We start from the raw sequence: 20,889 nt of genomic DNA on the forward strand, positions 1-20,889 counted from the left end.
AGACATGTTGCAACTGCGGTTCGATTGCCACAGCTTTCCTATAAATAGAGTACTTTGGGTAGCTAGGCCTCAGTCCAAAACCAACGCTGAAGATGGCCATAAAGTCTCTGATTTTGCTTACTTCCCTGCTGGGATTGAGCCTTGCAGCGGACTACTGTGCCCTGCCCACTTGCCTGGACAAGCACATAGCCTGCAACAACAAGGGAGTAAGTAGTGGTAGCTGCCCAAATCCTCCTGGTTCTCACCCATTCTCGCCCAGAACTTCAGTGAAAACTGTCCCAAGGACGTGCGTGAGGTGAAGGTCGAGCCGCACCACAAACTGATCCTGACCCTCTTCAACGAGCTGCGCAACAACGTGGCTGGAGGCAAGATAGAAGGACTACCGAAAGCAGTCCGCATGGCCAAGATGTCCTGGTGCGAGGAGCTCTCCCACCTGGCCCTACTCAACGTAAAGACCTGTGAGTCCCTGCCGGATAAATGCCGCAGCACCGAGAGATTCGCCTACGCCGGGCAGAACAACGCCGTGTTCCAGTACAGTGGAGCCGAGACGGAGTACACCGATGCGGAAATAATAAAGGAGCAGATCGAGAACTGGTTTGCTGAGCGCTCGAATGCTTCTCCCGAGATCCTCGCCAGCTTCCCGGAGGAGCTTCCTAACAAGGCGGTGACCAAGTTCACCATCGCTGTGGCCGAGAAGAACACCCATGTGGGATGTGCCGCCGTGCGCTTCTCCCGGGACTTTTACAACCACTTCGTACTCACCTGTAACTTCGCCACCTCGAACATTGTGGGTCAGCCTGTCTACACTCCGGGAGAGAAGGCCACCACCGGATGCAAGAACCGATATGGAGCCGCCTACGACTACCCCAACCTGTGCTACGCCAAGGAGATCTACGACAACGAGAAGGTCATTGAGAACACACAGACGATGTAGGTGATAGTAGATGCCGGGATCTTGAACATGAATGCGGAACGGAAGCTTTATTAATATCAATTCGGTATATATAATTAACATGCAACTGGCAATAATGAATTCAATTCGTTGAACGATTTTTTCCACGGGAATTGGGGGATGCAGCAGCTTTAGCACGCTCCTCCAGAGTTTTGTGGGCATTGGACTTCAGATGGGATCTGTAGTGCTTGGCTGTCTTAAAGCTAATGTGGCAAATTTCGCAACTGGAAGAGATTGAGAATGGAAAAAATTCTTTACTTATTAGCATGAGGCTTCAAAAAAGCAATTGGATTAGATTGAAGCACGTTATTTGCATATAAAGTGCAGCTTATCATATTCAACATAGTTCTATTTTAATTTTTTATAGGAATATGTAGCCACACAGTCGTTTTCTGCATATAAAACCAAAATTATGGCGTATATATGCAAACACGTTTAACATGCAAGATAGATTCGTTATTTAGTTGCGAATAATGGAAATCCTCATTTGTATTCTCTTTAAATACTTAAGAACTGGGAGGAAGTCGTACCCGTGATCGCGGGTCAAGTTGTGATACTTTTGATGCGTCCTGCACTCGCTGGGTGTTACATACGACTTGGGGCAGTACTCGCACTGGTAGATACGCTTGCTGGCGTCCATGTGAACCCTGCGGAATACATTGGATGAGTTACGTGAGTGGGCAAGTGGCTAAGTGACGGTGGTGATTCGTCTGAAATTCTACCTTTCATGCATGCTGCGGGCGCTGCAAAAGCGAAAGGTTTTGCCGCAGTTGTAGCGACAGATGTAGGGACGCTCGGTTGTGTGGGTTTTCTGATGGGAACAGAGTTCGGCGGCTGTATAAAAGGATGCGCTGCACTGGTCGCATTTGTGGCGTCGTGTGCCCGCGTGGCGAACCAGGTGATTCTTCAGATTGAAGGCCGTGGTCAGATGCTTGCCACAAATGTGGCACACATGCTGGGACGGCGCCGGCCTGAGACATCGCTCCTTGTGCGTCACCAGCAGGATGTGATTGTGGAACTGGCTCATGCACTTGGAGCAGGAGTGCTGCAAAAGAGTGTTTCAAAATGCAATCCTTTATCAAAGATATTGAACATTTTAGATGGAAACATTACCGTCAATGGAAGATTAATCATGTTGCAGTGCCGCGTAAGTGCGGCTGCTGATCGGAAGCCCTCGTCACAGTGGTCACAGACGAATCTACAAGGATAATTAAAGTGTTAATTGTGGCAATTGATTGGTCGGTTCTCTCATACTGTGAATAAGTTGTTCTAGTCATTCAGTGATAGGGTTTAAAGCATTCCTTAATTCCCATCAGAGCAGCATGAATGAAATCATATGGAAAATCGTTCTAAAATAAAAATTAAAACAAAAGTCAATTAATACGGAATGAATGCCAAAACTAGCTAACAGCCAAATTAGCAATGTAACCTAAACATATTTTGTGCCCTGACGGAACCTCTTCTGATCTTTCCCATCCGTTGATGGGAAAATCGTGCAAGATGGGAAATCAAATCATGCAAGCATGCCTCTAAAGTATGATTATTTACTTGGTATCTGGCGGGATGTCGTGCAGATGGTATTTGTGCAGCTTCAGTTCATCCACGTTTTCGAATTCGAGGCCACACTTGCTGCACGTGTGGCTGGAGGAAGTATCCGGATTATTGATAGCTTCACTAGCTGGTTCCGATTCGGGAGAGAGGGCCATGTCAAAGTGCTCATTCGACAACTGGCTATCTGTGGAAAGTTCTGGAGAAGATTGCGGACTGGCCACTGGCTGGTATGCATTCCTGTACTCTGTTGTTGTCGTGGTCTCTATGGAAGCCACCTCATCCGTATTCTTATCCTGTGGCTCAGGATCGAAGATAAGATCCATGCGATCATTCAGCTGTAGCACTGGCGACAAGTTGGACAACTCATCTGGACAGTCATCCAGCCATTGCTCCGCCAGGCTCTCGAACACCTCCTCCTCCTTTTCCACCTGCCTGAGCTGAAGTTCAAGGAGCTCCTGGGCCTCGATGCAAACGCGGCGAAAATCGATGGCAATCTGCAGGTCGTGCTGGCAGTCCTGGCACATGAACCTGGGCAACTTGTCGTCCTCGTTCAGCTGCAAATTGATTACAGCTCGAGTCATTCATCCAGGTTTTACTTTCGCGAAACGCAACAACACTCACCTGCAAGTTGGTTATGGTCTCTATTTGTCGCAAAACGGAAGAACTCGATGGATCGAAGAGATTCTTCGCTGCCGCAGGATCGGCCATACGTGAACAGGTCCTGCAAATGTACCTCATGACTTGTGTAATGAGATAACACAGCAACCAGATCGATTGGAAGGAAGTGTATCTTTTTTGGTTTGTTTAGACGGAAGAACAAGGAAAGGGGCATTCGCATTTTTCAACCCCACACTAAGTCAATTTCGAATTGTCATTCGCCCAGCAAAGCGGCCATTCCGCCGATTTTCAAAATCTCAATTTTATGATAAGAGTTTTTCAGGAACTAAAGCATTGTATCTGCAGAGCAAAAAGTCTAAAAAAAAACCGTTAGTGCAGGTGTACATTTTTAATATTTCTACTTTTAAAACCAACCCTTCAAAAATAGAATCAATTGTTTCAATTTATAATAAACTTGTACTTTCAGAAGTCTTATAAACTTAAACATAAGTTTGTCTACTTGGATTCTAGACAATCCTAGCACTTTCAGCTCTTCGCTGGTGTAATTTGGTGCTTTGATGTAGGGTCAAATGGGATGAGCGCAGGAACCACTGGTCACAGATCTCGCAGCTGCAAAATACAGTCAGTTTGCACATATTTCGGGGAGGACAGCTAGTGCTTTAACTTACTGGTACTTCCGCTGATTGGTGTGCAGCATCTCATGTTTTTGACGCGTCGACGTGGAGGTGAAGGCCTTGTCGCAATGCTGGCACTGAAAGGGACGCTCGTTGGTGTGAGTCCGCTCGTGGACCACTTTACTGCTGCATCCTCGGTAGGTCTTGCTGCAGAATCGGCAAGCGTACGGCCTGGCGTCCGTGTGAAGGATCCTGTGGCGCCGCATCTCGTTATCCGTGTAGTACTTGGCCTGGCAGATGTCGCACGCGAATGGTTTGTGACCGGTGTGTCGCTGCAGGTGCAGTTTGAGGTAGGTGGAGGACTTGAACACGCCGCCGCACTGGTCACAGAACCATGACTTGGAGTTGCACTTCGCACGCTTGGGGACGCGGGCACTTACTCCCTTCGAGATGATGGACGTGTTATGGAGCTGCTCTTGACAGTGCTCCACCTCCTCTGTTTGCACTTGTTCCTCCTGATTCTCCTCATTCTGAGTTGCATCTTCTGCGTGCTTCGCATCCTCATTATCATTGTGATCTTCCCGCAGAAGCCCAGCTGTATATGCCATTGCTACACTCATTTCCTGATCTTTGTGGTCCCCCAAATCCTGCTGAAGCTTCTCAACATCCAGTTCATCGAGTTCCTCATCAACTATGTCCCTTTTTCGCAAACGTTTTCTGTTAGCGGCCATAAAGGACTTGTGGACCTCTAAGCACTTATTGCGAAACGCCAAGATCCTGTTTAGCTGCACTTTGCAGCATTGGCAAATGAGATGTGGCAGAGTGGTGTCAAATTCGAGCTAAACAATCATTTAAATCAATTAAATAGACAGCATACTTTAGTTGTATTCGCTTACTTACATACATATCGGTGATATTTTCCAGTAAACTAATTAATAGATAGTTGCTTTTGTTGAACAGTTTGGTGGCCCGACCCTGCGAATTGGTCACATTTTTGCCGCAAGTTCGGCAAATCGATCGCAGCTCAGACATTTTGAGTAAACCAAACAATATTTAAAAAGGTTTTTAAAAACTCAACTTTATTGTTATGTATTACATTCATGAGAATGGCAAACGAGACAAAGAAGAAGCACATCAGCTGTTGTCTGTTTACTACGTGCATATGCTTGGTGTGTACACACTGACTAAAGGATAGGAACAATCAAAACAAAAATATAAAAATGTATTATTTCTTGGAAAAATCATATACGTATATCTATCCCAATAATTTTCTTTCATTCCAGAACTTTAATCTATATCAGGCTTGTTTTCTCTCGACTTAATTTTTTATACAAAATTCGTTGAGCACATTTAGTGCACGTTTATGCTGATATAAGTTTGTGTGTCCCTTGGGGATACCTATACGTCGATTTTCATTCTGCAGACCGGGCACTGGCGGCCCCCATTAGCCTGGTATTGGTAGAAGCACTTCTCATGCAAGGCGTGTTTGCAGCGCAGGTAAACCATTAGACCACTTAGTGGATCTAAGCAAATCGTGCACAAGTCATCCAGCGACCTGCAATGAAACAAGAGATTTAAGCCAAAATTTAAGCTTAGAATGGTTCCATCGCACGGCACCAACCTGCTCTCAATTTGACGATCATTCAATAGCATCTGTCTGGAGGAAGGCGAACGGTGGACCGTATTCCAGTTGAAATAGGCGAAAGCGACAACGGTCGCTATGCCCAAGCCTATTAGTAGGTTCACGTAGACCATTTTCCGCTGGCTATTGGCCTTTCAGCAACGCAATTTAAACGATTAACCAAGAAATAGAAATAAGCAATGAGATTTTCCATGAAATCCCCAAAAATTGAACCGAATTTCCACTTTAGTGTGACCGCAGCTGGTCGGCACTGAAATACTTGGCCACGACGACTTGGCTATTGATCATGATCAAGAATATATATATAAGTTAATTAAACTGCTGGTGCCGCAGAAGAGAAGAGAGTCCCTCGAAGCAGTCACTGGCTCTCCGACCCCCGTCCCGACGACTTGTCCTGCATGACAGGACTTCCCCATGTTCAAAATTCCACCGTTTCGCCATTAAAATACCGAGTCGTACAACCGGTATCCAAGCAGTCCAAGTGTGGCATTTAACCACCTACTCGCGCACAGTCACACCGATTTTCAGTTTTCGAGAACACAGTTTGAAGAACTTTATGCGGAATTTTGGGGATTGGAGAATTTCGACGAGTCCAGGCAGGGATTACTAAAGTCTCGCCTCGCCCAGCGTGCGCCATCGATTTCGGCGTGAAACCTCGAGCGCCGTCGCCCGGGAATCACACACACAGACACCTAATCGGGCACACCCCCACACAAAACGAGCAGACAGGAGGATTTTCCGCTGGCAATTACTCGGTTGACGGGCGGTTAACTTAACGACGGCCATCGCCATGACGGACCGCGAGCGAAGCATTCACGAGATGCTGAAGGATGCGCCCTCGCTGAACGACAGCTGCGGAGCGGTGCACACGGGCACCGAAGGTGGCAGCCTGGTCCTTGGAAGCGCCAGCAGCCACGGCATAGCCGGCGGAGGTGGTGGAGGTGGTGGCGGCAACGTTGGAGTTGGTGTCAGCGGCCCCTTTGGCGCCCCCAGCAGTCTGCCGCTAAGGAACCATTCAGGTGAGCTATTTACAAGTACTCGATTTAGCGGCCAACTAACTCAGCATCGATCTTTTCGTGCAGCACCCACCACACCCATGTCGCCCAGTAGTCCACCATCCGGAAACGGCATCCTCAGCCCCACGGACAGCGGGAGCGGCAGCATTATACGCACTAGCGCCTCCAAGATCGACAGTTTGAAGAACTGGAGTATATCGACGTACAAGTGTACGCGACAGATAATGCTGGAGAAGTTGGGCAAGTCGCAGCGGACCGTGGACTCGGAACTGGAGGCCCAGATTGAGCAGTTGCGCGAGACGCAGCGCAAGTATCTGTCCATCTTGAGGCTAACGCGGGCCTTCAGCTCGCACTTCCAGCACGTGGTCGTCACACAGCACGCCCTGGCCGACTCCTTCGCCGATCTGGCCCAGAAGAACCCCGAGCTGCAGAAGGAATTCACGTGCAATTCGGAGACGCAGCGCAATCTTACCAAGAACGGCGAGCTGCTGCTCAATGCGCTCAACTTCTTTATTTCTTCGGTGAACACGCTGTGCAACAAGACGATTGACGACACGCTGCTGACGATACGACAGTACGAAACGGCCAGGTAACCAAAGCTATTTCCTTTCGATGTGATGCAACAACGAAGGAAAAATCATCATCGATCTCTTCGATTTTGATTTAAACTCGGCATGTGTGTCTTTTTATAAAAGACATGGACTTAAACTAGCCTTGTATACAAGCTTGAAACATTGCTTATCGTATTATTTCCTTGAAAAAAAAATGTAAATACGTTAGTCATAACCGCATTCCATAATAATCTCTACAATGGCAATAACTTTTTATTTCCCAAAGCCATCGTGTTTTATAAAAAAAAACATACGAATTATATGAAGTAGAATGTCCTCCTGCCTTTTAGAATCGAATTCGATGCCTACCGCATGGATTTGGAGAACACCAAGCCGGAGCTGACGCCCTCGGCCGCCGCTCTTGAGGAGACCCAGCGCAGCTATGCGCAGCACAAGGAGCAATACGAGAAGCTGCGCTCGGACGTGGCCGTCAAAATGCAATTCCTCGACGAGAATCGCGTAAGTGGTGCCAAGTGGATCTTAGCGATACATTCAGGGAGTCTAACCATTGATCCAATTCGTTTATCTGTCGATAGATTAAAGTGATGCACAAGCAACTGATTCTGCTGCACAATGCCATCGCTGCCTACTTCTCGGGCAATGCCATGGCATTGGAGAGCACTCTGAAGCAGTTCAACATAAAGGTGAGTGAGCAAGGGAGCATAGTGCTCCAATTAAACTCAGTCCGCACATTCACTTCTTCACTTCTCGTCTTGTGGCCCGCAGCTTAAGTCACCCAATGCCGTCACTGGATCCTGGCTGGAGCAGTAGATCGAGTAGACGCAGTTAATCCCTCCCACTCGCGAAGCACGTTGCAGACGGCACCTTGGAGGAGATCGGGACACGTCGTCCACCTCCACTCACTTGCTGAACGAGCACGCTCTCTAAAAGAAAAAAAGAAAAGATCGGTGGCAGAGATGATCAGTATCCGATGCAGTGGACAGACACACTGCATGACGAACCATAACAATATTTTCGCTAAGTTTAAGTCGAATTCCTAAGCCGTAAGCAGAAAGTGAGAGTGGTAGCTGTATGTTATTTATATATTTTTCCAACCGCTTTCCACTGTATGTAACTCTATGTACTACTCACATTTCCACAGCTGGTACGCTGACGTTCCTTTAGCTTGTGTTTCCAAATTTTCGTTCGATTATCATCATATTGTTGACCTCTGCGCTTGTATAACATTTATAACAAAAAGTACGCGGTGCAATATGAGTGTTTTAGTTATAGATATTCTAGAATGTGTGTATAAATCCTTTGTAATTGACCCAAAACGAGTAATCCATAACGAATCGAAACTGTTTTTGCGAGCTTGCATAATTTGAAATCATTGTTTTACTAGTCAACGTATTATTTACACTAAAATGAAGTCTATATATATATAAAAAAATATATGAATAAAAACTATTTAATTACACCAAACTGTGTGTTAGTTCTTCTCGAGCTTCAGGTCGCCGAGCTTCTCGTTCAGCGCACTTTCTTCATCCTCCTCAGCTTTGAACATCTCCTGAAATTTGGAAAATTTGAGATTGCTTGAGTTTTCTGGGGATTTCAAGGTGTATTTCTGAATGAGTCACTTACCGGATCGTATATGACCTTGATGACTAGGGAGCAGCTGGGACAGGTGGCCACCTCCTCGCCCTCGATTAGCTCCTCCTAAAGTGGAAATTTACCAAGTGATATGGAGTCCAAAAAAAAGGTTGCGTATACGCCTCGTTACCTTGGAGATCTGAAATCGATCGCCGCATGGACAGGGATAGTAGTACATCTCCTCCTCCTCGTCGTACTCGAAGTCCTCGATCTCCACCTCGTCGTGATAGATGCTCATGACGTACTTTCAGCTTATTTTAGCGCCTAAAGCTCATTATATTTGAGGTTTATTGCGATAATTTAGATTAATCCACGCCAAACAAATGGGCACGTTGTGTTGCGGGGCTGCCAACTCGCTGCAGCAAACAGCTGATCCAGTAAACAATTGCAAATGTTTTATTTGCATTTTTGGACCGCCGGCTGCAGTTGTGAAATAAGTCTCGTTGCTGCGCTTAAAAAAAATATATATATATATATATATATATAAAATAATATATTTTAGCTAACTTCTGCCCAAAGAAGAGAAACTGCAAAACAAACCCATGTTCCAGTTGTAAAATAAGTAGTAAAATAAGACTAAATGGCTAGCAAAAAGTACAGTGACGTGAATCTTTACGATCTTCTGGGCATTTCCCTCGAGTGTGATCAAAATGAGATACGCAAGGCGTACCGCAAGAAGGCCCTCGAGTGCCATCCCGACAAGAATCCGGACAATCCGAAGGCAGTCGAGCGCTTCCATGAATTGTCCAAGGCCCTGGAGATCCTCACGGATGAATCCGCGCGCGCAGCTTACGACAAAGTGCTGAAGGCCAAGAAGGCGGCGGAGCTAAGGACTCGCCAACTGGACGGGAAGCGGCAGAAGCTGAAGCTGGAGCTGGAGGAACGCGAACAGGCGGCACTGCACAAGCTGGCGAAGAGCAGACCATACAGCACAGTGACCAAAAGCGACGAGGAGGTGCTGCAGGAGCAGATCGAGCGGCTGCGCCGCGAGGGTTCCCGCCTGCTGGAGGAGGAGCAGCGAGCCATGCAGGAGCAGTTCCGGCGCAATCACGCGGAGCAAAAGAAACTGCAGCAACAGCCGGTCCAGTTTGATTCCGCCCAGCATCGCATCAAGATGAAGTGGAAGGCCGAACCCGGCCAGGATTACACACAGCAAGATCTGCTCAAGTATCTGAAGAAGTACGGCGACGTGGTGGCCCTGGTTGTCAACAGCAAGCGACGCGGACGCGCCATGGTGGAGCTGGCCACGCGCGAAGCCTGCGACATGGTCTTGGCCTACGAGAAGGGCGATCCCGCCAAGCCGCTGCACTTCGAGTGGGTAACGCCGCCGGCAGCAGACAAGCAGACACCCAAATCGGCAACCACTGGGTGCAGTGTGTCGCCTACCGACTACGAGGACCTGGTCATGCGAAAGCTGCGCCAAGCTGAGGAACGTAAGAGGCTCATTGAGCAGATGATGAAGGACGACGAGGGCGAATAAAATTAGATTGAGTTAGGCTAAACATTAAATTTACTTTTAATTAGGCTAAAAAAAATCAATGAAAAACTATGCTTCTGATTTTACATTTATAAATTTGTTTATTTATTATTAAAAAATGATTGAAATACCTCAAAAATAAAACAAAAAAATTTTGAAACCAGAATATTGGTAATTTTTAGTGCCTGAGCAAACATGACAAGTTGGCAGGCCCGCGTGCCAGCTGCTGAAATTTTTTAATTAAAAAAATGCAAAAATGACACGGGAGATAAATAAAGTGAACTACTAAGCGAACTGAAAGTAAATCAACTAATTCCCTTTCAAGGCGAAATGGAGAAGCGACAGAGGGAGCTGGAGGCGCTGGTGTCCACCCAAAAGGAGCAACTGGGGCGCTATGAGAAGCGTCTAAAAGGTGAGCCATAGATGAATTTGCAATGCAATGGATTAATGAGCCCAATTTGCAGACGTGGTCACTGCCTACAAGGGTCTGCTTAAGGAGAAGGAGGCATTGGAGACGAGTCTGGCGGCGCACGCGGAGGCCACGGCAGTGGGCGAGTCCGGATCGCCGTCCAGGGAGCTGGAGTCTAAAAAAACCAGCACCGACTCTGCGGATGGAGCAACCGAGGGCGCTGCACAGGGTCCTTTTGTTCCGCCAGCCGAGGGTCAACTGCAGACCCAAATTATCACCCTGATGAACTCGCTGGCCACTCTTTCCGCTGAGAAATCCCGCATGGAGGCCTCCTTCCAGGCGGATAAAAAGCAACTGCGCAGCCAAATCGCCCAAAAGGAGCAGACCATACAGGAGCTTAATACACGGGCCAAGGAGCAGGCTGCGCGGGCCAAAAGCGACGTGGACGAGGTCAAGGCAAAGTGGATTGTGGAGCGACAGGAGCGCGAGAAGGAGACCAACAACCAAATGCTCATGATCCGCGAACTGCAGAAGCTCTATGCGGACGAGCGGCATCTAAAGGACAACATCGAGATGCAGTTGAACAACTTCAAGACCCAGTTCGCCAGCAACGAGGCGGAAAACAGCCGGCTGCGGGAATTGCAGTCCCAGCTAAAGGAGGCTCGCTCCCAGCTAAAACAGTTCCAGACCAAGGCAGAGCACTCTGCAGCAGCGTCAGCGAGTGCAGACAGCGCCGCTCTCCTTCAGCAAGTGCGCCTTGAGATGCAGCAGCTGAAGGAGCAGCATTCAGTGGCCATTCGTCAGGAACAGCGACGCGTGCTGCGAGCAGAGGAACAGAGTCGCAGGCAGGCGGCGCTGCACGAGGATCGCGTGGCCAGTCTAGAGGCACGCCTGGCGGAGCTCAGCACCACTGTGGGCACCTACGACCGCTTGCGTCAGCAAGATCAGGACAGCATCCATGATTTGAAGCAGCAGCTGCAGGATCTAGAGCAGGCACACGTGCGTCCAACATCCAATTCAAGGGCGCTTAACGAAGATGTGGACGTAGCCACGCTGGTTGACGAGATGGTGCGCCTGAAGAAACTGCTTACCACAGCCAATGCCCGTTCTGCCAATCCACTGGATCTCGGGGAGATCCTATCATTTAGCGGCCAAACAGCTACGCGAGTCGAGAGTCACGCCCACTGCGAGCAACAGCTTCAGGGTGTGCAGCAAATGCTCGAGGCATCCAAGCAGCAGCGACAGCTACTCGAACAGAAGGTGCAGCTGCAGCACTCGCACATCCAAACGCTGCAGGAGAAGGTGCAGGTGCTCAATCGCAACATCGACGAGGCGGAAGTCGAACTAAAGCAGCAGGGCGAAAAGCTGCGCCTGGCATTGAAAAACGAGCGAACCAAGTGGCAGGAAGCCAAGGCTGAACTGGAGAACGAGACGCGCTGCAAACTGAACGAGCTGGAACAGCTACTGCAGAAGCAGCGCCAGAGGTCACTGCAGCTGCTGGACGAGAAGGAGCAGGAGATCAAGACACTGCAGACCTCCTTCGAGGTCTTTCACTCGGCCAGCGGTGTGGGCAGCACACTGGCCACACCCACACTGGAAGCAGCTGCCGATTCCTTTCACTATTCCTCCGACACCGACAGCGTGGAGGGCGAGCAGCGGGAAAGGAAGGTGAAGGTGCGCTCCAAGAAAATGTCGATGGGCGAGAACTGCCACATGCTGCACTACGCCAACGAGTTGGCGCGCAAGGACATCGAAATCACGACACTGCGGAAAGCCAAGTACGCCGCCGAGTCGACGCTGCGAAAGGCGATCCAGGACAAGGTGACATCTCAGCAAGAAATGCACGAGAAAATCGAGTGCCTGGAAGAGCAGGTGGACAGGTGCGTCGTTGTCGTTGTTATCTTATTTTATCTTCGAAAGTCATGCCATGATCTCTACTCCCATTCTAGACTCGAACGTTGCAAGACGCGCGAGGGTGCCAATCTGGAGTACCTGAAGAACGTTATTATCAGCTACATTGTTACCCGAGACGCGGACGGCAAGCGTCACATGCTGAACGCCATCTCGGCGGTGCTCCAGTTCACCACCGCAGAGATGCAGGCGATCAATGCATCATTCCAGAAGAAATAACATTCGTACTTTTGTTTAACAATCATGTGCAACATATTTAAAACTCTACAAACAGATCCTAAATAGATAACTAACTAAATCCGACGACAGGGTATTTGTCTAGGTGGGTAGCCAGCACGCCGGGAAACATGGCCAGGAACTTAAAGCGACTGCCCATCTGGGAGGGATCTGTGAGCATCTCGTAGCCAGAGCGAATGATCTCCTGATTTTCGGGCAGCGCATGTGCCAACAGCTGCTCCAGTCGAGCCTCGCCCTGCATTCGCTGCAGAAACAGTCCCTGCTCCACGGGACCGCAGCAGTGAACATTTCCGCGTGTCTCGGCGATGTGCCGCACTAGCTTAAAGTCCACATCGGCCGTGAGATCAGCACTGCCCGGCTCCACCAGCGGATCGTGCAGCTTGTGCTGCTTGAAGGCCCGGAAAGTGTCGGTTTTCTCTCCAAAATGGCCATAATCCATGACTAGAGCGATGCCGCCATCCCGTTCAATGCGCTCGGCGAGCAGTCCCACCTGTCGTTCCGTCTCCAGGGAGTGCTCCAAACAGGATCGTGTCTCGCCGGGCAGCGGTCGATAAAGACTCGAAACGGGCGTTTGGCTACGTGAGAGCACATATCGGAAGCTACCTTCTTGTGCGCCATCAGAGGATGCCACATCGATGAGCACCTCCTGCCACTTGCCATCGACCAGTTGCAGCTTGTGCACAGGCAGGGCGTCGAAGAACTCGTGGGCGAGAACTAGGGAGAATCCCTGGGGCACATCCTCTAGCCGATGGTGCCAGAATGCCTTCGTTCCACTGGCCGTTGTGCCCTCCTGGTAATGGGGCAACTGTGCGTCCTCCGGCAGGGTTTGGTGGGAGTAGCAGAAGCGCTGTGCCTGTGCCTTGCTCAGAAACGGACTAACCTCCACCATGTGCATCGAGAACTCGGCGTCCTGCTTGAACTTGGTGAGCACCTTCAACACGTCCCTAGCCAGAGTGCCGCGACCTGGACCAAGCTCCACCAGTTGAAAGGGCGAGGGACTGCCCATTTTGCGCCACTCGCTCACCAGCCAAATCCCTACGAGCTGCGTGAAGGGATATGATGATATGATGACAGGTTCTGATCTATGTGCTTATCTTACCTCTCCGAAGATCTGTGATATTTCCGGCGAGGTTATGAAGTCGCCCTCTCGACCGAACACATCCCGGTTCATGTAGTAGCCAGCTTGGGGGTTGGTCAGCACTTCGCGCATGTACTCGGCCACAGGAATGGGTCCGGTGGACAGAATTTTGGCCCGCAGCTGCTTGGCCAGGCTGCCATCTCCGCTCTCCGCTTTGGAGGACGACTCTGGCTGCTCCTTTGGCGGCTCCATCTTTGGAGCACTAGTGGCGCCCAGATTCGGACGACGGACGGACTTGTAGCTGTACCAGCGCCTGCTGCCGATCCTAAGAGCCTCGCGTAACATTTTTGGCCGGCGAAAAAGTTGCTACAAAAATAAATGAAATGTTTTTGGAATAGGTGGTGGCCACTGGATACCCTGCATTTAACTTCAAATGATTATATAAAACGCTAGGTGATTTATTAAAAGGGTGTGCTATAAATAGAAAACTTCAAATTCATTGAAAACAAATATTATATGCTTGAATTGAAGAACTGGTATTTTATCCTTAAAAATATATATTTTTGAATATCGTCATGAAATAGGAATACTTTATTCACAGCTACAGGGTGTATAAAGGGGGCTGACCACTTGCTGGGCAAACAGCTGTTTGGATAGCAAAATCCGTTACGTACAGGCAAACATAAATAATTTAAATTTATTCTTTCAGCACACTTAAACTAAAAAGATACATATTAATCGAATTCCATTGTCCCATCAATAAAAGTGCTATACATCCCTGCCTATATCGTCTGTGTGTTCTCGATGACCTTCTCGTTGTCGTAGATCTCCTTGGCGTAGCACAGGTTGGGGTAGTCGTAGGCGGCTCCATATCGGTTCTTGCACCCGGTGGTGGCCTTCTCTCCCGGAGTGTAGACAGGCTGACCCACAATGTTCGAGGTGGCGAAGTTGCAGGTGAGTACGAAGTGGTTGTAAAAGTCCCGGGAGAAGCGCACGGCGGCACATCCCACATGGGTGTTTTTCTCGGCCACCGCGATGGTGAACTTGGTCACCGCCTTGTTGGGAAGCTCCTCCGGGAAGCTGGCGAGGATCTCGGGAGAAGCATTCGAGCGCTCAGCAAACCAGTTTTCGATCTGCTCCTTTATTATTTCCGCATCGGTGTACTCCGTCTCGGCTCCACTGTACTGGAACACGGCGTTGTTCTGGCCGGCGTAGGCGAATCTCTCGGTGCTGCGGCATTTATCCGGCAGGGACTCACAGGTCTTTACGTTCAGTAGGGCCAGGTGGGAGAGCTCCTCGCACCAGGACATCTTGGCCATGCGGACTGCTTTCGGTAGTCCTTCTATCTTGCCTCCAGCCACGTTGTTGCGCAGCTCGTTGAAGAGGGTCAGGATGAGTTTGTGGTGCGGCTCGATCTTCACCTCACGCACGTCCTTGGGACAGTTTTCACTGAAGTTCTGGGCGAGAATGGGTGAGAACCAGGAGGATTTGGGCAGCTACCACTACTTACTCCCTTGTTGTTGCAGGCTATGTGCTTGTCCAGGCAAGTGGGCAGGGCACAGTAGTCTGCTGCAAGGCTCAATCCCAGCAGGGAAGTAAGCAAAATCAGAGACTTTATGGCCATCTTCAGCGTTGGTTTTGGACTGAGGCCTAGCTACCCAAAGTACTCTATTTATAGGAAAGCTGTGGCAATCGAACCGCAGTTGCAACATGTCTTCCAGTATTTTCGCAGCTGAGTTTCCAAGAATGTCTGGCCAGAAACAAGTGGCGCCGAGCTCCATTCGAATGCTGGCTGGCAATTGGCTGGCTGCAGGAAATGTGCATGAAACGGCGATGGCCACCACCGTCGTATGAAAATCAGCGACAGCATCTGCGGCGAGTTGGAAGGCGAACCCCGCAGTAGTGAAAATTATTATGGTGAATTGAAAGTTGAAGTTTTTATTCCCATGAATGTCAAGTGTAATATAAAAGCAGAACCACAGACAACGGACACGACACAACAACGGGAATTTCTAATTTTCTTTTGCTAAAAATGTCCCAAGACCATTAAGTTTGGTAGTACTTTTTTATTGTAGATAAACTATTTACTAGTGTCCTAATATTATTTTACTTGGTATAATAAATAACAATTTAGCCTGTGCATGAGAGATAAACTAACGATTCCACCTCCTAATCTCTACATTATTGGATTGAAAATCAATCGTAGTCAATGTCTGTGACATGGTCTTTTCCCATTAGATGCAATTGAAAAGATTAATGAGTTAGCTTAGCCAAAATCTGTTTATTGATCGCTGCCCTACCGCAGCAATTGTTGGCGGTAGAAGCGAGCAGACAATTGAACGTGGACACGACATTTTGTTTAAGCGCTGGTGGTGGTGGCGGCGGCAGCAGCGGCGGTGGTAGCTGCAGCCTCCTCCTTGAGACGATCCTTCTTGAGCGGGCCCATGAAGGCCAGCTTGTCGGCAGGGGTCTGGAAGCGACCGTGACCCATCTTGGACGATGTGTCGATGAACTTGAGCTTGATCTGCTCCAGGGCAGAGCGCTTGGTGTGCTTCAGCAGGGACTTGCGCAGGGTGATGATGCGCTTCTTGGAGCCGATGCAGCAGCCCTTGATCATGACGAAGTCGTTGTTGACCTCACCGTAGTGGGGGAAGCCACCCATGGGCGTGATGCTCTTGTCGGTCAGATCGTACTCGGTAGAGGCGTTGTTCTTGATGACCTGCAAAAGCAAAGCGATACATTCCGGATCAGATTACTGTGGTCCTTCGGCTGGGGGATTCAGGATTCAACCGTATATAGAAGATCTGTTGTCAGTCCTATCATTATAAATATCATGGTTCATCAAGTTTTTTTTGTTTCGATGTCGATATTATTTTTAAGGTTTTATCATCACAAAAACAAATTTCTTCTACGGCCCAATATGGTTAAAGGCCAAATGGAATGGTGGGGATGATGGGTACTAGTGCTTACCTTGCCGTCCTTGGTGTGGATGCCAGCTCCGATGCGGTAGATCTTCTTGTTGATCTCGGTACGGTGATGGTAACCCTTCTGACCGGCACGGGCCACGGTGGTGGACACACGCGACGGATGCCAGGCACCAATACAGGCCACCTTACGCAGACCCTTGTGCGTCTTGCGGGGCAGCTTCTTGGTGTGCCAACGCGAGGTGACACCCTTGAAACCCTTACCCTTGGTCACGCCGACACAGTCGATCATCTCGTCCTGGCCGAAGACGTTGCTGACCTGGATGGGCTTCTCCAAGTGCTCGCGAGCCCACTTGACCTTGTCCTCGATGGAGCCGCCGTTCAGCTGGATCTCCATGACATGGGCCTTCTTTTGGCGCTGCTTGATCAAGCGGATCTAGAGGCAAATAGAGAAAAAATACACTTCAGGTTAGTTTCATCCACCTTGAGGCATTGGAAATTGGGACTGTACGTGATATGGTTTAACCGCGCTATCATCGCCTGAACGGCTCCGCACCGTTACTGGAATATATCAAGTCCCGCCACCCGAGGGGCAGATTGCTCTTCGACGTTGCATCCCTAAACCGTGCATTGAAAACCACAGCGCGAATGCTTTTTAGGCCAGGCGCACCAAAGGCACCGAGCCCGAGGACCCAGCACCAGTGGCGCAACAAGGCCAAGGACGTCGGGAAATATGGAATACATAAATGCAATTGATATTTACCTGCGAGTGGGCAATCACACGGATCACCTTGCAGTAGCGCAGCATCTTGCGGAAGTCATTCTCGATGCTCTTCTTGCCGAGATCATCGGTCCACTTCTTGCTGGCCTTGGTGAAGGCCTTCTTCTTGCTCTTGTACCTGATATGGACGATGGTCAAGTTGAAGACGCAGTGGTCAGAAACGAGTGTAATGTAGCAATCCATTGGGGTGTCGCAACAACTCCAACTTCTTAGCCGCGCTGTTTATGTGGGGCGAGATAGAACAGGAAGTGCACCTCATCGCAAACTAAAGGCGAGCGGAGATGCAGTCTTCCTTGTCGTGCTCACTCGTCAGGCAATTTCAGTTAACCAGGGGCTTGCTTGTGCGCCCCATGATCAAGAGGAACCTGACAGCTCACACAACGTTCAGCGATTTGAAAAGCTCTCTCAGCAAGCTGATCGAAGAACTTTATGATTTGGTTTTACATTTAATAGGGGGTCTCTATTATACGAGGGAATCACTGTTGATCGGAATTGCACACACACACAAAACAGCGCATTGGTTGATTATACTTCAAAAAACAATATATAATATTGTATTGCAGCAAATCAATCGATTGTTTTCTAAGAGGCCGATCAGAAGGAAGGCAGCAGATGGTAAAAGGCTTCTCAACAATAATTTGCTCATTCAGATACCATCGTTTCATCATCCAGACTCGAGTAGAAAGCACGTGGCGGCTGCCATTTTGTGTGTGTGTACACCCGGTGCAAGCAAAATGGCGACAAATGGAGTAGGAAGAATGACCACGTGGTCCTCGGATACATACCAGTTCTTGTAGAAGCGACGACGGCACTCCTCGGACAGATGCTGGGCCCAAACGTTGACCAGGGCACGGAGTCCGAAGGGAGTCTCGATGTAGCCGACAGCACCGACCACAATCATGGGCGGGGTCTCCAGAACGGTGACGGCTTCAACCACCTCCTTCTTGTTGATCTCTGCGAGAGAAAGAAAGGCCATTAATATCGAGCAATGGTATTCTTTAAGAGAAATCATCTATACAGTGGGCTTGGTCAGTCCGCCCTAGTTGAGATAATCACGGTTAATCAGATGTGTTCTAACCATAAATCTTCTAGTATACTCATCATGAAAAGTAGTTATCGAGAGTTGATAAGTGGATGCGGGTACTTACTGGATCCAGGGCGATCGGCCTCGCGCACAATGTGCGTCATGCCGGCCTTGTAGCCGATGAAGCAGGTCAGATGGACTGGCTTGCTGGCGTCATCCTTGGGGAAGGCCTTAACCTTACCGCGATGGCGAGCTGAGCGCTTCTTGGGGTAGAAGGCCATGGAGCCATGGCGGGGTGCCGAGAACTTACGATGAGACTGCAAAATGAATGGTGAAAATCCATTAGCACACTGCGTTTCTGCACTTTGAGGTTAGGTGAACACGTGGATGTTGCAAAGTGCAAATTATGCATTATAATTACGCTTTGTTTGCATTAGTTACATTTAGTGTGATTAAAACAAGAGTATTTCTGAACTAATCAATTATTTAACTTGTTATCATCCATCTTTTTGACACTTCACATAGTAATTAAATGTATATTGTCCGATCGAGATGCTTACCATGTCTGTTCTCTTCAGACGATGTAAAACGGAAAAGAAAAGATTCCGACTTCCGTCTCGTTATATAGTGTGTAATGTGACCAGTTGTGACTTTGCTGAGAAATACACTTCTAGTATATTTTTTCGAGGTGGGTTTATGGTCACTCTTGACAGTACGGTCACACTGCTCACCATGTTTTTGCTTTTTAATTTTATAATCTTACCATTTTTTTTTTGATATATACAAACATTAAAAAGAAATAACGACGGCGGAACTAACTTTGTTATAAATTACAAAGCAATAACGTAACAATTAATACAAGCGAAGCATAAGGGGAAACACACCAGTATAGGTTCTTAACCCGGGTTACTTTTAGTTAGGACACCAACCATGCAATGTTATGCAGCCCTGAAATTTGGTACTTATCACACAGGCTATAAAATGTTATAAAAAATTATCAAAAGTTAAAGCAAAATTCATAGAATACTATTCGTTACAAGTAAAGTTAAGTAATAACTAAATTGCAGTACACAGGAAAATTAAACCTTTGTTTGCGCCATTAAACATAGGAATTTTTGTCTGCCCCACGCAGGGCCACACTGGAGCGGCGTTTTGGCGCATTTTGTGTTTGGTAGGGTTGGTGCAAAAAAATAATAATACGAAATTCGCGATGTCGACGCTTGAGCTGTGCGAAAAGTATTTTGGGACGCGCGATGTGTACAAGCTGATGGAACTGGAACGCGGCGCCGGCGAGAAGGAGGTGAAGAAGGCATACCACAAGCTCTCCCTGCTCGTTCATCCCGATCGAGTGCCGGAGGAGCAGAAGGCAGAGTCCACCGAGAAGTTCAAGGTGCTATCGAAGCTATACCAGGTGCTCACCGACACGCAGAAGCGGGCGCTGTACGACGAGCAGGGCGTGATCGACGACGACGATGAGAGCGAGTCCAAGCTGTCGTCGTGGCTGGAGTTATGGAGCAAAATCTTCAAGCCCATCACCGAGGAGGATATCAACAACTATGAGAAGGAGTATGTGGAATCGGAGCTGGAGCGCACTGATCTGAAGAAGGCGTATCTGGGCGGCAAGGGTTGCATCAACTATCTGATGAACCATGTGCCCTTCATGAAGGTGGAGGACGAGCCGCGCATTCAGAAGATCATTCAGGACATGATTGCCAGCGGCGAGGTGCCCGAGTACAAGATCTTCACCGAGGAGCCGGCAGCCAAGCGCAAGAAGCGCCACCAGAAGTACGCGCGCGAATTCAAGGAGGCCAAGGTGATCAAGGAGCGTTTGCAGCGCCGCCAGAAGGAGAAGGACGACCAGGATCTGGCCGACAACGGTGGGGATTTGCAGCAAATGATCCTGGCGCGTCGCAATCAGCGCGAGTCCAACTTTGGCTCCCTAATGGACCGCCTGATGGAGAAGTACGGCAACGATGACGACTCCGACACTGTTGACTTCAGCGCCTTCGAGAAGAAGAAGAAGAAGTCAAAGAAGCCCGCCGCCAAGCAGGTGCCCAAACAGAAGCTCAATGGAGTCAAGGCGGGCCGTGTGGAGAAGGGCAAGAACTAGTGCCGTCCTTCACTGCTCATCGTACGCTCCTTATATATATTTATCGTGTAGTTTAGGCTTAGTTACTCATATGTATTTATCCATGTACGTATACTTGTATTTTTCGCTAGATTCATACTAAGTGGGCATAGAAATGGGCTACCATGATTACCCAAAAGATTCCCTTGGTTCGCAAGAAAATCAAATCAAATAAAAGAATACAACGCTATCACTGCGAGAAATGCTGATATTCTAATATAAAAAAAATTACATTTTTACTAAGAACAATAATTGGTTGTTCAATTACTAATGAACTACTGTGTGAGTGGGTCAAATAAAGCAGAGATTCTGTAAAAATATCA

General features: G+C 48.6%; 12 protein-coding genes and 2 non-coding genes across 18 annotated transcripts; 5 read left to right on the top strand and 9 right to left on the bottom strand.

Moving 5' to 3' along the window:
* Nucleotides 1-54: 54 nt before the first annotated feature.
* LOC120284980 (antigen 5 like allergen Cul n 1-like) lies at nucleotides 55-1,033 on the top strand. The gene is made up of 2 exons (XM_039294921.2): nucleotides 55-206; nucleotides 260-1,033. Exons 1-2 carry the CDS (start codon nucleotides 93-95, stop codon nucleotides 932-934), a joined length of 789 nt encoding a protein of 262 aa, XP_039150855.1. The 5' UTR covers nucleotides 55-92; the 3' UTR covers nucleotides 935-1,033.
* On the bottom strand, nucleotides 956-3,370 carry LOC6728548 (zinc finger protein 626). 3 transcript variants are annotated; one of them, XM_002103857.4, is made up of 6 exons: nucleotides 3,125-3,367; nucleotides 2,501-3,057; nucleotides 2,066-2,150; nucleotides 1,675-1,997; nucleotides 1,483-1,599; nucleotides 956-1,176 (listed from the first exon to the last, which is right to left on the bottom strand). In XM_002103857.4, exons 1-6 carry the CDS (start codon nucleotides 3,239-3,241, stop codon nucleotides 1,035-1,037), a joined length of 1,341 nt encoding a protein of 446 aa, XP_002103893.1. In that variant the 5' UTR covers nucleotides 3,242-3,367; the 3' UTR covers nucleotides 956-1,034. The 3 variants fall into 3 exon arrangements, 2 of the variants coding, with proteins under 2 accessions (XP_002103893.1, XP_016035189.1); XM_016176989.2 differs by lacking the exon at nucleotides 3,125-3,367 and adding an exon at nucleotides 2,207-2,301 and having other exon boundaries at nucleotides 2,501-2,633; XR_001599937.3 differs by lacking the exons at nucleotides 956-1,176; nucleotides 1,483-1,599; nucleotides 1,675-1,997 and adding an exon at nucleotides 2,207-2,301 and having other exon boundaries at nucleotides 3,125-3,370.
* Nucleotides 3,371-3,552: 182 nt separating this feature from the next.
* On the bottom strand, nucleotides 3,553-4,772 carry LOC6728547 (gastrula zinc finger protein XlCGF71.1). 2 transcript variants are annotated; one of them, XM_039294918.2, is made up of 3 exons: nucleotides 4,640-4,772; nucleotides 3,790-4,574; nucleotides 3,553-3,730 (listed from the first exon to the last, which is right to left on the bottom strand). In XM_039294918.2, exons 2-3 carry the CDS (start codon nucleotides 4,464-4,466, stop codon nucleotides 3,628-3,630), a joined length of 780 nt encoding a protein of 259 aa, XP_039150852.1. In that variant the 5' UTR covers nucleotides 4,467-4,574; nucleotides 4,640-4,772; the 3' UTR covers nucleotides 3,553-3,627. The 2 variants fall into 2 exon arrangements, with proteins under 2 accessions (XP_039150852.1, XP_002103892.2); XM_002103856.4 differs by having other exon boundaries at nucleotides 4,636-4,768.
* Nucleotides 4,773-4,787: 15 nt separating this feature from the next.
* Nucleotides 4,788-5,655, bottom strand: LOC6728546 (E3 ubiquitin-protein ligase RING2-A). The gene is made up of 2 exons (XM_002103855.4): nucleotides 5,357-5,655; nucleotides 4,788-5,290 (listed from the first exon to the last, which is right to left on the bottom strand). The coding sequence occupies exons 1-2, from the start codon at nucleotides 5,488-5,490 to the stop codon at nucleotides 5,134-5,136; spliced, it is 291 nt and encodes a 96-aa protein (XP_002103891.1). The 5' UTR covers nucleotides 5,491-5,655; the 3' UTR covers nucleotides 4,788-5,133.
* A 187-nt stretch (nucleotides 5,656-5,842) lies between these two features.
* On the top strand, nucleotides 5,843-8,429 carry LOC6728545 (arfaptin-2). Its single transcript, XM_002103854.4, has 5 exons — nucleotides 5,843-6,396; nucleotides 6,460-6,982; nucleotides 7,295-7,463; nucleotides 7,541-7,648; nucleotides 7,731-8,429. The coding sequence occupies exons 1-5, from the start codon at nucleotides 6,168-6,170 to the stop codon at nucleotides 7,773-7,775; spliced, it is 1,074 nt and encodes a 357-aa protein (XP_002103890.1). The 5' UTR covers nucleotides 5,843-6,167; the 3' UTR covers nucleotides 7,776-8,429.
* LOC6728544 (DPH3 homolog) lies at nucleotides 8,325-8,870 on the bottom strand. The gene is made up of 3 exons (XM_002103853.4): nucleotides 8,728-8,870; nucleotides 8,589-8,663; nucleotides 8,325-8,514 (listed from the first exon to the last, which is right to left on the bottom strand). Exons 1-3 carry the CDS (start codon nucleotides 8,833-8,835, stop codon nucleotides 8,437-8,439), a joined length of 261 nt encoding a protein of 86 aa, XP_002103889.1. The 5' UTR covers nucleotides 8,836-8,870; the 3' UTR covers nucleotides 8,325-8,436.
* A 94-nt stretch (nucleotides 8,871-8,964) lies between these two features.
* On the top strand, nucleotides 8,965-10,166 carry LOC6728543 (dnaJ homolog subfamily C member 17). Its single transcript, XM_044923207.1, has 2 exons — nucleotides 8,965-9,047; nucleotides 9,169-10,166. The coding sequence occupies exon 2, from the start codon at nucleotides 9,178-9,180 to the stop codon at nucleotides 10,075-10,077; it is 900 nt and encodes a 299-aa protein (XP_044779142.1). The 5' UTR covers nucleotides 8,965-9,047; nucleotides 9,169-9,177; the 3' UTR covers nucleotides 10,078-10,166.
* Nucleotides 10,167-10,252: 86 nt separating this feature from the next.
* On the top strand, nucleotides 10,253-12,697 carry LOC6728542 (GRIP and coiled-coil domain-containing protein 1). Its single transcript, XM_002103851.4, has 3 exons — nucleotides 10,253-10,486; nucleotides 10,539-12,363; nucleotides 12,433-12,697. Exons 1-3 carry the CDS (start codon nucleotides 10,405-10,407, stop codon nucleotides 12,611-12,613), a joined length of 2,088 nt encoding a protein of 695 aa, XP_002103887.1. The 5' UTR covers nucleotides 10,253-10,404; the 3' UTR covers nucleotides 12,614-12,697.
* On the bottom strand, nucleotides 12,623-14,117 carry LOC6728541 (protein arginine methyltransferase NDUFAF7 homolog, mitochondrial). Its single transcript, XM_002103850.4, has 2 exons — nucleotides 13,731-14,117; nucleotides 12,623-13,673 (listed from the first exon to the last, which is right to left on the bottom strand). The coding sequence occupies exons 1-2, from the start codon at nucleotides 14,052-14,054 to the stop codon at nucleotides 12,684-12,686; spliced, it is 1,314 nt and encodes a 437-aa protein (XP_002103886.1). The 5' UTR covers nucleotides 14,055-14,117; the 3' UTR covers nucleotides 12,623-12,683.
* Nucleotides 14,118-14,380: 263 nt separating this feature from the next.
* On the bottom strand, nucleotides 14,381-15,375 carry LOC6728549 (antigen 5 like allergen Cul n 1). The gene is made up of 2 exons (XM_002103858.3): nucleotides 15,220-15,375; nucleotides 14,381-15,166 (listed from the first exon to the last, which is right to left on the bottom strand). The coding sequence occupies exons 1-2, from the start codon at nucleotides 15,331-15,333 to the stop codon at nucleotides 14,492-14,494; spliced, it is 789 nt and encodes a 262-aa protein (XP_002103894.3). The 5' UTR covers nucleotides 15,334-15,375; the 3' UTR covers nucleotides 14,381-14,491.
* A 595-nt stretch (nucleotides 15,376-15,970) lies between these two features.
* On the bottom strand, nucleotides 15,971-19,107 carry LOC6728550 (60S ribosomal protein L3). Of its 2 annotated transcripts, XM_002103859.3 has the most exons (6): nucleotides 18,999-19,107; nucleotides 18,563-18,755; nucleotides 18,200-18,368; nucleotides 17,397-17,532; nucleotides 16,680-17,069; nucleotides 15,971-16,428 (listed from the first exon to the last, which is right to left on the bottom strand). In XM_002103859.3, exons 1-6 carry the CDS (start codon nucleotides 18,999-19,001, stop codon nucleotides 16,069-16,071), a joined length of 1,251 nt encoding a protein of 416 aa, XP_002103895.1. In that variant the 5' UTR covers nucleotides 19,002-19,107; the 3' UTR covers nucleotides 15,971-16,068. The 2 variants fall into 2 exon arrangements, with proteins under 2 accessions (XP_002103895.1, XP_016035190.1); XM_016175138.3 differs by lacking the exons at nucleotides 15,971-16,428; nucleotides 16,680-17,069; nucleotides 17,397-17,532 and adding an exon at nucleotides 17,534-17,839.
* On the bottom strand, nucleotides 18,005-18,085 carry LOC120285118. The gene has a single exon (XR_005544431.1). It is a non-coding gene; the product is annotated as a small nucleolar RNA U83 (small nucleolar RNA).
* Nucleotides 18,440-18,518, bottom strand: LOC120285117. Its single transcript, XR_005544430.1, has one exon. It is a non-coding gene; the product is annotated as a small nucleolar RNA U43 (small nucleolar RNA).
* A 364-nt stretch (nucleotides 19,108-19,471) lies between the features above and the next one.
* On the top strand, nucleotides 19,472-20,769 carry LOC6728555 (J domain-containing protein CG6693). The gene has a single exon (XM_016176990.3). It carries the CDS (start codon nucleotides 19,649-19,651, stop codon nucleotides 20,546-20,548), a length of 900 nt encoding a protein of 299 aa, XP_016035191.1. The 5' UTR covers nucleotides 19,472-19,648; the 3' UTR covers nucleotides 20,549-20,769.
* Nucleotides 20,770-20,889: the final 120 nt, after the last annotated feature.

The sequence above is a fragment of the Drosophila simulans genome, chromosome 3R (genome assembly GCF_016746395.2).
Source record: "Drosophila simulans strain w501 chromosome 3R, Prin_Dsim_3.1, whole genome shotgun sequence".
In the NCBI taxonomy this organism is placed as follows: Eukaryota; Metazoa; Arthropoda; class Insecta; order Diptera; family Drosophilidae; genus Drosophila; species Drosophila simulans.

Excerpts from the sequence above, each read along its gene's own strand:
- LOC120284980 (XM_039294921.2), top strand. The coding sequence starts at position 93 with ATGGCCATAAAGTCTCTGATTTTGCTTACTTCCCTGCTGGGATTGAGC. Across the intron at positions 207-259 it reads TAGCCTGCAACAACAAGGGA|AACTTCAGTGAAAACTGTCC; the intron begins GTAAGTAGTGGT and ends ATTCTCGCCCAG.
- LOC6728548 (XM_002103857.4), bottom strand. The coding sequence starts at position 3,241 with ATGAGGTACATTTGCAGGACCTGTTCACGTATGGCCGATCCTGCGGCA. Across the intron at positions 3,058-3,124 it reads AGACCATAACCAACTTGCAG|CTGAACGAGGACGACAAGTT; the intron begins GTGAGTGTTGTT and ends ATCAATTTGCAG. Across the intron at positions 1,177-1,482 it reads AACTTGACCCGCGATCACGG|TTGCGAAATTTGCCACATTA; the intron begins GTACGACTTCCT and ends AATCTCTTCCAG.
- LOC6728547 (XM_002103856.4), bottom strand. The coding sequence starts at position 4,767 with ATGTCTGAGCTGCGATCGATTTGCCGAACTTGCGGCAAAAATGTGACC. Across the intron at positions 4,575-4,635 it reads AAAATATCACCGATATGTAT|CTCGAATTTGACACCACTCT; the intron begins GTAAGTAAGCGA and ends ATGATTGTTTAG. Across the intron at positions 3,731-3,789 it reads ACCAATCAGCGGAAGTACCA|CTGCGAGATCTGTGACCAGT; the intron begins GTAAGTTAAAGC and ends TGTATTTTGCAG.
- LOC6728546 (XM_002103855.4), bottom strand. The coding sequence starts at position 5,490 with ATGGTCTACGTGAACCTACTAATAGGCTTGGGCATAGCGACCGTTGTC. Across the intron at positions 5,291-5,356 it reads GATCGTCAAATTGAGAGCAG|GTCGCTGGATGACTTGTGCA; the intron begins GTTGGTGCCGTG and ends GTTTCATTGCAG.
- LOC6728545 (XM_002103854.4), top strand. The coding sequence starts at position 6,168 with ATGACGGACCGCGAGCGAAGCATTCACGAGATGCTGAAGGATGCGCCC. Across the intron at positions 6,397-6,459 it reads GCCGCTAAGGAACCATTCAG|CACCCACCACACCCATGTCG; the intron begins GTGAGCTATTTA and ends CTTTTCGTGCAG. Across the intron at positions 7,649-7,730 it reads TGAAGCAGTTCAACATAAAG|CTTAAGTCACCCAATGCCGT; the intron begins GTGAGTGAGCAA and ends TGTGGCCCGCAG.
- LOC6728544 (XM_002103853.4), bottom strand. The coding sequence starts at position 8,835 with ATGAGCATCTATCACGACGAGGTGGAGATCGAGGACTTCGAGTACGAC. Across the intron at positions 8,664-8,727 it reads ATCGATTTCAGATCTCCAAG|GAGGAGCTAATCGAGGGCGA; the intron begins GTAACGAGGCGT and ends TTTCCACTTTAG. Across the intron at positions 8,515-8,588 it reads TCAAGGTCATATACGATCCG|GAGATGTTCAAAGCTGAGGA; the intron begins GTAAGTGACTCA and ends TCCAAATTTCAG.
- LOC6728543 (XM_044923207.1), top strand. The coding sequence starts at position 9,178 with ATGGCTAGCAAAAAGTACAGTGACGTGAATCTTTACGATCTTCTGGGC.
- LOC6728542 (XM_002103851.4), top strand. The coding sequence starts at position 10,405 with ATGGAGAAGCGACAGAGGGAGCTGGAGGCGCTGGTGTCCACCCAAAAG. Across the intron at positions 10,487-10,538 it reads CTATGAGAAGCGTCTAAAAG|ACGTGGTCACTGCCTACAAG; the intron begins GTGAGCCATAGA and ends CCCAATTTGCAG. Across the intron at positions 12,364-12,432 it reads CTGGAAGAGCAGGTGGACAG|ACTCGAACGTTGCAAGACGC; the intron begins GTGCGTCGTTGT and ends CTCCCATTCTAG.
- LOC6728541 (XM_002103850.4), bottom strand. The coding sequence starts at position 14,054 with ATGTTACGCGAGGCTCTTAGGATCGGCAGCAGGCGCTGGTACAGCTAC. Across the intron at positions 13,674-13,730 it reads TATCACAGATCTTCGGAGAG|CTCGTAGGGATTTGGCTGGT; the intron begins GTAAGATAAGCA and ends CCCTTCACGCAG.
- LOC6728549 (XM_002103858.3), bottom strand. The coding sequence starts at position 15,333 with ATGGCCATAAAGTCTCTGATTTTGCTTACTTCCCTGCTGGGATTGAGC. Across the intron at positions 15,167-15,219 it reads TAGCCTGCAACAACAAGGGA|AACTTCAGTGAAAACTGTCC; the intron begins GTAAGTAGTGGT and ends ATTCTCGCCCAG.
- LOC6728550 (XM_002103859.3), bottom strand. Across the intron at positions 18,369-18,562 it reads GGCCGATCGCCCTGGATCCA|AGATCAACAAGAAGGAGGTG; the intron begins GTAAGTACCCGC and ends TTTCTCTCGCAG. Across the intron at positions 16,429-16,679 it reads TCCACACCAAGGACGGCAAG|GTCATCAAGAACAACGCCTC; the intron begins GTAAGCACTAGT and ends TTGCTTTTGCAG.
- LOC6728555 (XM_016176990.3), top strand. The coding sequence starts at position 19,649 with ATGTCGACGCTTGAGCTGTGCGAAAAGTATTTTGGGACGCGCGATGTG.